The sequence below is a fragment of the Rhinoderma darwinii genome, chromosome 5 (assembly GCF_050947455.1).
Source record: "Rhinoderma darwinii isolate aRhiDar2 chromosome 5, aRhiDar2.hap1, whole genome shotgun sequence".
Classification (NCBI taxonomy): Eukaryota; Metazoa; Chordata; class Amphibia; order Anura; family Rhinodermatidae; genus Rhinoderma; species Rhinoderma darwinii.
In genome coordinates, this window is record NC_134691.1 from 137,897,896 (window position 1) to 137,910,363 (window position 12,468).

The window sequence follows — 12,468 nt, forward strand, 5'->3', positions numbered from 1 at the left end:
GGAAGGGAGCGAGAGCAGCGCCCCCTTCCACCTACTGAAGTGATGCGCACTGTGCAATGGCACAGGTTGTACACCCCTAAGGCCGGCCCTGAATAGCACTGTTTCAGTTTTTGCAGATGACACCAAGCTATGTAATATAGTTCAGTCTATGGAAGATGTTCATAAATTACAAGCCGATTTGGATACACTGAATGTTTGGGCATTCACTTGGAAAATAAAGTTCATTGTAGATAAACGTAAAATTATGCATCTGGGTACTAATAATCTGCATGAATTATATGGCCTAGAGGGAGTTAAATTGGGAGAGCTACTTGTTGAGAATAATCTGGGTGCATTTGTAGATCATAGACGAAATAACATCATGCAATGTCAATCAGCTGCTTCTAAGGCCATCAAGATACTGTGGTATATTAAGACGCATGGACTCGCAGGACAGGGATATAATATTTCCACTTTACAAAGCATTAGTGAGGCCTCATCTAGAATATGCAGTCCAGTTCTGGGCTCCAGTTCATAGAAAGGATGCCGTGGAGTTGGAAAAAATACAAAGAAGAGCAACTAAACTAATAAGGGGCCTGGAGGATCTTAGTTATGAGGAAAGATTAAAAAGAATTACATTTATTTAGTCTTGAAAAGAGACGTCTAATGGAGGACATTATTAACTTTTATTAGTATATTAATGGCCCATAACAAAAAATATGGTGAAAACATGTTCCATGTATAATTTCTTCGAAAGACAAGGGGGCACTCCCTCCGTCTGGAGAAAAAAAGGTTCAATCTCCAGGGGTGACAAGCCTTCTTTACTGTGGGAACTGTGGATCTGTGGCCTACCGCAGGAGTTGGTCACAGTAGGAACAGCAAATGGCTTCAAAAAAGGTTAGATAAATTCTTAGCAAAATAATATCAGCGCCTATGTCAAATGATAGAATTCCTGTTTAAATGTTGATCCAGTCGGATTGCCAATAGGGATAAGGAGAGAAATGTTTCCTTTTTAGGGCCTTAAGCAAAGTTGTATAGTTCACCATTATCCCTCCCTTTCTCCTATGCCTTGGTTAAACTTCATAGATATACTGTATGTCTTTTTCTCAACTGTACTTACTATGTTACTAATGCTATTCCAGCAGTTTTCTAGCAACTCTAAATTGTTGCTGTTTACCTGGTAGCAGGTGCACCAGTCTTAATAGATTTTTCAAAGAGGAAGATGCAATATTAGTCCTCTAAAAAGTTGGCAAGACAGCACAGTAGGTACAATGCGGTGGCATGGGGAAAATATATATTATAACTTTACTAATTCATCAATAGGGGAATAATACATAATATGTTGATACTATTTATACAAAAGTGTGTTGGTGATGATAACGCTACTACTACTGCAAATAATAATATTGGTAAATTCATTGAGTTTAAGGTTGCCATCTGAAATAGAGTAGAAATGTTTTTTTTTCCTGTCTTTGGGTTTGGGTTGGGAGTCTTATCTGCCCATACTTCACAATGGCAAATGGTTGTCAGTAGACTTATAAAGTTTTAGTATTTACAGATATATACAAAGATTGTATGATTATTAACCTTTTTTTTTTTTTGTGTAGTTTTGCCTTATTCTATTTCAATTATAAATGCCTAAGCTTATAGGGGTTATCTATGATTTTAAAAATCTTTGTTTTATGGCAGACGATGGTATAAAATAATAAACTATTAAGGTACTTACCACCTGAAATGCCACTGGCCAGCAATTGGCTGCAGCAGCAGCAGCACATGCGCGATAAAATGGCACAGAACCAGTGCAGGAGCTTCCGGGACCAGAGCGGCGGACACCGGGGGCCGCTGTGCTTGAAAGGGGGCATTTCAGTTGGTGAGTACCTGACAGGTTATTTTTTTTATACCATCTTCTGCCCTGGTAAAGATTTTTAAGACTCCTTGGTAGCCCCTTTAACTGTATGCACAACACTCTCTATATAAGTAGACATCCTAGTGGCTCTGCCACGTGTCCTGGAGTCACCCATGCATTGGTTTAGGACAGGGCTTCTCTTCTTCTACTGGTGCCCCACCAGCTAGACCATGCCAAAAATGTTAAGGATTACCTCAATCTATCATATGGTTTGTCTCCTGAAGCCAGTAGAACATTAAAATAAACAGAAGAATATGTTATGTTGCTAAACCAGAGACAGATGCACCCATGAGCAGCATATATTCACTTCTGTTAAAACTGCCTCCCCAGCTGCACCTCGCTATCATCTGGGGGACTTCTCACAGTTTGAGAAGCACTGGTTTAGGACCTTGAATACCAACACAATTCAGATATTGATGCACAATATATATTTACATTAAGAAAGTGGTTCACAGGATCAAGGGAACTGTAAATTGCCTTACAATAATGCCATTCAGCAAATTTTTGCTTTCCGACTTCAATGCAAGCCAGACACTCCAGTGTGCCTAAACTGCCATTAAATTGAAAACCCAGTAACCTGCTTGCTAATGCATGCTTTTACCATCACAGCGGTTAAATAGATATATGATGTCACTGAAGAGTGTTGTATAGCCACAAATAATCATTTCTACTAACAAAATGGGTAACCCACTGACAGACTCTAGAACAGAAAAACATTATTATTCTGTAATCTCTAAAAGGCTATGTACAGTTTTGCAGCTATTTTTCATTGCTCCATTTGCATCTAAAATAATAACACAAGAGTATACTGTACAAATCGTCTTGAATAAAAATATCCTACCGTTTGGTGTATACAGCTCCTATGCAGGCCAATGTGTCTCTCTCTGGTTACAGACTACATCCTCTGTGCAGTTAGATCCTGCAGTCTTGTATTTCTCCACTACCTCTGGCACCTCTTCTTGATAACCTACAGACATTAGAGAGGCTCATGAAATGGAGTAACACAAGCAGGATCAGACTACACACAGGGTTTGTGTGTAGTCTGTAACCAGAGAGATACATTGGTCTGCATAGGAGCTGAGTGCACAAAATGGTAGGATTTTTCTAAAAAGAGAATTTGGGTTGCAAAAGTGTACATGGTCTTTAATATGGATGCAAACAGTTAAAATAGAAATTGTAGAAAATAGTTGCTTTGCTTTGTTACAGTAGAAACTGAAGTCTGAAACCTTTTAATCTAGTAACATACACCTCCTGCTAATTTCTTTTTACAGCCAGTGTCCTTGATAAAACAACAAGTGACCTCTGTGGAGCAGGCTGCGTTGGTCTGGAGGATAGATCAAACTGTAAAACACAAACTATTGTGATTCTTAGTTACAGGCTCAGCAGCTCTTCAGGCATTAAACTGTCTCAGCAAGTAATGGAAGGTGAAGTCTAACACTTTCTGTATGTAGAACACAATTTTGCTTATCTCTTACTTCGTAACATGTCGCACTGAAAATTAAGTGTACCATTGCATAAAGCAGCAGACCTATCCCCTGAAGGAGGAACAAATGTTTGCATTGGGAGATGTTATCAAACGGATCATCGTAGTGTTTTACATTTTAAGTGTTTAATTAAAATCTGCCACCATTAGGCATGTCAGTTTTTTAGATGCAACAGGGCAATCTACTTTAATGCATATCATTCGGTGGAAATAAATCTGGCATGAAATAAGGTAGACAACTATTTATACTAACCCATAACGTACAGGCGATAAGCAAAGCATTCCCCTGTAACAGATTGCACTTCCATATCCTAGATAATATGCATGAGATGACACATATACCAAAATTCAGGGGCGTAGACTAGGGGTGGGGGTGGTCATGGAGTCAAAACCCATGTGCCCTCAGTCCACCTGGTCGTGGCTCCTCAGGCTGTTGTATGTACAGTCTGTATGTTATGTTATCCGATCTGCTGGTGAAAGGGGAACATTATAAGTGTGATGCTCATCTTTTCAACAACAGATGGCACACAATATTAGATACAGACAGCAGTCAAGTCAGAGAGGAAGGGGTAGGAAGACCTCAAGTGTCTTCACAGTGCTGCGGACTGGAGCAGTCCTGTTCTGCTGTGCCTACCCTCTCTGTAAGAAAAATCCAGCAGAGAAGGTTAATGTGTGTATGTGTCACAGTGTGTATGTGTCACAGTATGAATATATTTGTTTGTGTCACAGTGTGTATATATTGTGTGTCAGTGTCTGTATTTGTGACAAAGTGTATGCATACATCCCAACTTTCAAGTATCACAAAGAGGGACAACCGATGTGGTGCGTGTAGCGGCAAATGTTTTTCTTTTAAGCCACGCCTTTATTCCCACCCAATCCCCGCCCATACACACCCAGTTCAGCCCACACAGTATCATGCTCTCCTAGTGCCTCCCACACATGCCCCCATGCAGTATAATGCCCAAACAAGTTCCCCCATACAGCATAATGCCTCATAGCTGCCCCTGTGAAGCATAATGCCCCCATAGCTGCCCCTTACAGTATAATGCCACCATACAGTATAATGCACGCACAGATGCCCCCATACAGGATAATGTCCCATATCTGCCCCATAGAGATTAATGCCCCAAAGCTGCCCCATAAAGCATAATGCCCCCATAGCTGCACCCATACAGTATAGTGCCAACTAGCTGCCCCCACATAGTGTAATGCCCTCTAGCTGCCACCATACAGTATAATGCCCCCATAGCTGTCACCATACAGTATAATGCCCCCCATAGATGAACACATACAGTATAAAGCCAGCACGGATGCCCCCATACAGCATAATGCCCACACAGATGCCCCCATGCAGTATAATGCCAAAACAAATTCCCCCATGCAGCATAATACCTCCATAGCTGCCCCATACAGTATAATGCCTCCATTCAGTATAATGCCCACACAGATGCCCCATACAGTTTAATGCCCCCATAGCTGCACCATACAGTATAATGCCCCATAACTGCCCCATACAACATAATGCCCCCATAGCTTCCCCATACAGTATAATGCCCCCATAGCTGCCGTTATACAGTATAATGCCCCCTTAGCTGCCTCTAGTGCGAGTGCCCACATATAAAGTACCAGTGCCCTTGTAGATAGTGCCACAGTGCCAATGTAGATAGTGTCCATGTAGATAGTGCCACAGTGTCCCCTGTAGATAGTGCCTCTATATAGTGCCACAGTGTCCATGTAGATATTGCCACACCCCCCTTGAAGATAGCACCACCCCCTGTAGATAGCGCTACCCTGTAGATAGCGCTATTGGGACTCCCTGTAGGACCGGAATCCCCAGCCAGAGCATAGGCCGGGGATTCCGCTCGTGTCATTGTCCATATATTGACAGTGATGTCAGTGGCTACTTCTTGAGTGGAATCCCCGTTGCCGTCGCTGGCCAGGATTCCGCTCCAGTAGGAGCCTGTGACGTCAATATCCATATATGGACAGTGACCTCATGGGTTTCCCCTAAGAGCAGAATTCCCGGCCAGATCATCGTCAACAGGGATTCCGCTCAAGGAGTAGCCACTGATGTCACTGTCCATATATGAACGGTGACATCAAGGGCTTCCCCGAGCACAGCGCTTAATGTAGCTTTTGTGCCCGTGGAGTCCTCGGTGAGCAGAGCAGCTCCCTCTGTTCCTCCAATCTGAACTATTTCTGAAGGAGGGAGCTGACGGTTCCTTGCTTCAGCGTTGGGTTCAACTGTCCTCAGGATGCAGATACAGTTGACAGCGGGACATACCCCCAGAACAGCGGGACACCGCCTGGAATCCGGGACTGTCCTGCTCACTCCGGGATGGTTGGGAGGTATGTGAGTATATCACAATGTGTGTATATGTGTCACACGGTTTGTGTGTGGGTCAATGTATGTGTGTGTGTTACAGTGTGTATGTGTGGGTCACAGTGTGTGTGTGTATCCGCGTGAATATATGTATATATGTGTTTATGTATGTGTCAGTGTGTATATATATATATATATATATATATATATATATATATGTTTGAATGTATGTATATGTATGTGTTTGTTTGAATACACAGTATATATGTGTATATGTTTTTGTGTACATACCTGGCCATGAACCCCCCTTTTTACATAATCGTGTGTACGCCCCTGCCATGATCAAATATGTAGCTACTAGAATAGCAGGAATAGCAGCTTCTCTAAGACCCAGTAGTTGAAGGGTCCTACATAAATTCCAAAGGGGCCTAAGGGGTGAGGAGTAGTTATTGAGATGGGATAATCAAATGCGCAGCATTGAGAGATCAAAAAGAGTAGGAAATATACAGGGGGGGAAGTAAAGACCATAAATAATAAGTACATCCTATTTCCAAAACTCATATGTTGCTGGTTGGGGTCATGAACAATGGGGCTTTGTTTTGCTATAGGACCCTATGTTTACAGGTAAAAGTGTACCAATTGTTGCAAAGAAAAAAAAAACACATTTGCTACTGTAGAAGTATATTAGATGTTTTGCAGCCAGAAATTGTGTCTAAGATGTTTTTGAAACTCTCTCCCCTTGCATGTCTTTTGAAAATGTCAATTTCTTGTCTCTAAGAGTAGACAGACTCTTCCTGATCTCTTGGCTTTTCTGTTCCCCCCTCCCTACTCCCAGCATGCAGTGTCACAGATACAGGAGACAAACTGCAGCTGCATCCCCCTCCTCACCCTCATACTTGTCTTTTATTTACTGTATCACTGGGGATGTTTTTTTGGAGACTTAGGAGTTTATAAACAACTTCAGAGATCAGGCAGGGAAGAAAATGACACTTTCCCACGATAAGTGATATTACAATGTTTCATGTATTCAAATTATAATGATAGGCAGGCTTTAATGTCCAAAATGTTACAGATAACTAGAAGACAGCAGACATCCCATCACTTGTAGTGGTCTGCATGGTTCAACATAGAAAAAAGATTGAATGCAATTTGTATAAGAAAGTGCCAGTACCGTTCTTTAATAGACACGCATTATTTTGACATTGCAATGATTTGTCCATTTGATGTATTTCTTGCAAAGCGCTGTAGGCTGTGAATATTGCACATCTCACCACACATGAGCTCTGTGGACTGATGACTAATCATTTTCTTTTTCTCATCAAGTGAGGAGAAATAGCATATATTTTATTGTAGTCTTGGAAGTGACATTTTTCCATTGATGGATCTAATGTAGTAGATCTATATATGTTAAAATGGGTTTTTCTTTTTCAGCGGATGATAGAGACTAATAGTACAGAATATTCTGGTTTGATAACATAGTGTAGGCGCTGGTCTGAGTTTATCCATAGGTATATTACTCTTTATGTATGGTTGACACTTTATATATTTCAAATAAATTTTTACATTCATTGACAATGGTAAATGAATGATGAAAATGTGAAAAGCTTTCATACTTAAGTTTACTGCAATTTGGATAACTCACACCAAGTAGTTGTTTGGCATTTTCCCATTGCAGAATGCCCTCATAGCTACAGCACCATTAATATTACATTTAAGATTTTTTTTTCTGTATTATCTCTTAATCTCCTGTATCTGGGAAGAATCTATAGGGCTCTGTTCACATCACGTTAATGGCCTTCATTTATCGTAAACACTTGTAACAGATCCCGTGCTATCCATTACCCATAATGCGTTTAACATATAATTTTTTTTACTGGATACTGTTGTATGGAATAGTGTAGTATACTATGCTATTCTATGCCATTTTGTTTCGGCATGCTAACGTATACCGGCCAGATGGAAGCCAAAAGGAAACTTATTGACGCGTTTTGCGTGTACGTTAGAAGCTTTCCCGGCTTACCTGCTAAATGTATGGCAAAAGCGTGATGTGACACTGTTCATCCTGATCTCCCCGGTTCATAACACATATGTTACAGAACTGCCTGAAATACTGTGATGTTAACACAAAGAGGGTAGTAGGGGAGCGTGAGTGAGCGGATTTGTATACCATTCAGGATATGTTGAAAGGCAAGTGATGTTTCCTAAACAGCTAAATATGAATTTCCAGTTTTTTGTTTTATTTTACAGGAAAATGTGGTTTTGCAATGTAGGCAGTCTACAAGGAATGCAATGTAGAGCACTAAATGCTTAGTGTTTATAGGTATTAGCAGTGTGAGTCTGGCTCTGTTTAGGGCTATTGTTAGGCTATGTTCACACGGAGTATTTTGCCGAGTTTTTTTACGCGGAAACCGCGTCGCAAAACTCGGCAAAAACGGCCCGAGAACGCCTCCCATTGATTTCAATGGGAGGCGTCGGCGTCTTTTTCCCGCGAGCAGTAAAACTGCCTCGCGGGAAAAAGAAGCGACATGCCCTATCTTCGGGCGCTTCCGCCTCTGACCTCCCATTGACTTCAATGGGAGGCAGAGAAAGCGTATTTCGCGCTGTTTTATGCCCGCGGCGCGAAAATCGGCGTGCAGGGAGAGGAAAATCTGCCTCAAAGTTCCAAACGGAATTTTGAGGCAGATATTCCTCCCCCAAAATACTCCGTGTGAACATAGCCTTAGAGTTCTTGGGTTTGATGCATTTACTATGCATTTATGTTTTGTTTAGTATTCATATTATTGTGGTGGACTTGAATAAAAAATAAATAAAACATTTAAATGCAGATTAAACGGTCTAAATGATCTTATTACAATGAAAAATTGGTAAAAAGTACAGTACTAATGGTGGGCAGTTGACGATAATGATACCAGCATGCTGAACGTGTAGTAAGACAATATCTGCTAATTTTTACTCATTAAATGAGTTGATGACTAGGAAAGGACTGGACTGGAGTAGAGATATTGATTTCATATAAAGAATAAATATTTTTTCATATAATAAAAAATATGTTAAGGGGTAGGGGCATTGCTGCTCCCTGGCATTATCATTTAGCTTATCATGGACAGATTTCATATAAATATATATATATAGTACTGTGCAAAAGTTTTAGGCAGTTGTGGAAAAAGGCTGAAATGTAAGAATGCCTTCAAAATTAGAAGTGTTAACAGTTTTTTTGTGAATAAACATAAGGGAAATCGAAATGAAATCAATATTTAGTGTGACCACTCTTTGCATTCAAAACAGCATCAATTCTTCTAGGCACACTTGCGCACAGTTTTCGAAGGAACTCGGCAGGGAGGTTGTTCCAAACATCTTAGAGAACTAACCACAGATCTTTTGTGGATGTAGGCTTCCTCAAATTATGTTGATGATCAGGGCACTGTGGGGGCCTTATCATCACTTCCAGGGCTCCTTGTTCTTCTTTGGGCTGAAGATAGTTCTTAATGACATTGGTTGTATGTCTGGGGTCGTTGTCCTGCTGCAGAATAAATTTAGTGCCAATCACACACCTCCCTGATGGTATTGCATGATGGATAAGTTTCTGCCTGTATTTCTCAGCATTGAGGACACCATTAATCCTGATCAAATTCCCAACTCCATTTGCTGAAATGCAGCCCCATACTTGCAAGGAACATCCACCATGCTTCACTGTTGCTTCAGACACTCATTCTTGTACAGCTCTCCAGCCCTTGGGCAAACAAACTGTTTTCTGTTACAGCCAAATATTTAAAATTTTGACTCATCAGTCCAGAGCCATTTTTCTGCGCCCCAGTTCCTATGTTTTTCGTGCTTAGTTATGTCGCTTGGCCATGTTTCCATGTCGTAGGTATGGCATTTTGGCATGCAATTCTTCCATGAAAACCACTTTTGGCCAGACTTCAAACATTAGATTGGTATACCTGGGTCCCACTGGTTTCTGCCATTATGAGCTGATGGCACTGCTGGACATCTTCCAATTTTGAAGGCGAGTAGGCGTGATGTGTCTTTGATCTGCTGCACTTGGCTGACCACTGCGTCTACGGTCCTCAACGTTGCCCGTTTCTTTGTGCTTCTTCAAAAGAGATTGACCAGCAGATCTTGAAACCCCAGTCTGCTTTGAAATCATTGTTTTGGAGAGATATTGCTGATGCAGTATAACTACCTTGTATCTTGTTGCTATGCTCAGTCTTGCCATGGTGGACCTGTGACATGAAACTGTCTTCCACAACCTCAACTTTGTAGCAGAGTTTGTCTGTTCCTCACAGTTGTAAGCCTCCTACACAGCTGTTTTATATTAAAGTTAATTACTGTGTTTCAACCTATATATGAAAATTATGATCATTATCACCTGTTTGGTATAATTGGTTAATCATACACCAGACTATAATATTACAAAATCCATGAGTTTGTGCAAATATACTTTGATGCTGTTTTGAATGCAAAGGGTGGTCACACCAAATATTTATTTGATTTAGATTTCTCTTCCATACATTAACTTTCTATTTTGATAATTGATTAAAAAAAAAGTATTAACACTTCTATTTCTGAAATTATTCTTACTTTGCAGCACTATTCCACAACTGCCTAAAACTTTTACAGACTTTTACTGTGTATATATATATATATATATATATGTATATATATATATATATATATATATATATATATATATATATATATATATAGTTAAAGGGGTAGAAAACATATATGTAATGTGTGACTGGATCATACTGTCCTTCTGTCCACCAGACAGGTTGGAATAAATCCTACGATGAGATAAGGAGCCTTCAATTCCTTGAATGGTTATTTCCATCTCAGACATACATGGCACTTTCCACAGGATATGCCATAAATATCTAATAGATGCAGGTCCCGGCTCTGGGTCCCGCATCTAGATTGAGAACAGGATTTATCCAACACCCGATTTGTCTCTAACACTGAATATAACCCTAGTTTATCAACTTATATTTGATTAGTGTTAGAGTTATATTGAGTGTTTAAAGCCTACAGCCGTTGTCAGCCGAACCATTGGTCTAGCTGACTGACAGATTTGGCTTACAGCGGCGTTATGCAGCTTCTATGTATCGTGGATACATAGAAGCTGTAGTGCAAAAACGAAATAACATTTTTAATAAATGTAATTTGGAAAAATGTATATATAGCACACACATTTAATAATATAAAAAAATAAAGGCTACATAGCCTAAAATGTAGTCAAAATATTTTTTTTAAAGGCTTGTTACCATCTCAGACATTTATGGCATATTCATAGGTTATGCCATATATATATATGACAGACAATGGGACCCACACCTATATTAAGAACAGGGCCCCCTGACCCCCGCTGCGCCTGCTGATACAGCCGCTGTCCACCGATTCCAGGTGGGAGACTATGTTGAGGGGTTTGTCATGCATGCAAGTAGCTCTCTCTCCATTATATTCTATGTGAGTTACAGTAACAGCTGAGCAAGCGTCAGTCCGCTAGACTGACAGCCCACTGGACTGATGGCTCGGCTGTCAGTCCAGTTACCTTTACCAGTTGAACATTACCCTGATACAGATGAAATCGAAGTTGATAAACTTTAATTTGATTAGTATTAGAGTTATATTAAGTGTTAAAGACACAGAGGAGCCACTGTCAGCCCAGCTGGCAGTCCAGATGACTGACGCATTCGGCTTACAGCGTGTTATTCAGCTTCTAGGTAAAGTGGATACATAGAAGATGCAGAGCAAGAACTAAATAAAAATTTTAATAAATGTCAATTGGACAAATGTATATAAATACATACATTTAATTAAAAAAAAAGGCTGCAAAGGTTTACATAACCACATTCTTACTGACAATATCTTACTGTGTTGTAAATCAGTATGATAGAAACTACAGATTGTTCACCAGGGAATTGCTCATTGTTAAACTGTTGTCAGTTAAATGTAGTGTAAACAACAAACCTCTACTCCCAAACTCTTAATAATGAGAATTTCCCTACCATAAATCACGATCAGTGTAATGTGGCCTGATCTGTTCTAGGCCAGTAGGTTGCAGCAGCAGCCAAGATCCCACTAATGATATGTGTTGAAATGGGCCATTTTTTATTAACAAAAAGAAAAACAACCTATTTGTATGTCCTGTACTATTATGCTGTCAATTCTTTGTGTAGTTTTATTAAATAAACATGCATTAACCCCTTGACGCACCAGGACGTAGCGGTACCTCATGCATTGCAATGCTTTAACGCACTGGGACGTACTGTTGCGTCATGGATGTAAACTGACACCCTGTCAAAGAACTGTGCCATCAAGTATTTATAGCAGTTAAGACGGCAGGGGACCAATCACAGCGGCGATCGGTGGTTAGATCGCACCCAATGGTTGCTAATGGCAACGATCGTCACCGGCTGGGGTGCCGACGGTTGCTGTGGCAACCGGAGGCCCAACAATGGCCTCCTAGTACGGAAGCCTATTAGGCTTGCTGTCAGTGAACAGCTGACAGCGCTAATACACTGCACTATGTAGGTAGTGCAGTGTATTAGAATAGCAAGGGCTTCATGCCTTCAAGTCCCATAGTGGGAGAAAAAAAAAGGTAATAAAAATGTTGTAAAAAAATAAAAGTTTCAAGTTAAAAAAACAATAACCTCCTTTTTTTCGCATAATAAGTCTTTTATTATAGGAAAAAATGGAAAACATAAAAAAAATACACATATTTGGTATCACCGTAACGACCCGAACTATAAAAATATCATGCTATTTTACACGTAC

The 12,468-nt window shown here is 40.3% G+C and overlaps 1 protein-coding gene across 2 annotated transcripts in view; it reads left to right on the forward strand.

Moving 5' to 3' along the window:
• DCDC2 (doublecortin domain containing 2) overlaps positions 1 to 12,468 on the forward strand; it is a 159,395-nt gene that overhangs the window by 106,491 nt on the left and 40,436 nt on the right. Inside the window, exon 9 of one of the 2 annotated variants that reach the window (XM_075826574.1) lies at positions 3,157 to 3,309. The exons of the other annotated variant lie outside the window; for it this stretch is intronic. Within the exon in view, the coding sequence (XP_075682689.1) occupies positions 3,157 to 3,309 (153 nt within the window). The remainder of the gene's footprint in view (positions 1 to 3,156; positions 3,310 to 12,468) is intronic. 2 annotated transcript variants of the gene reach the window in all.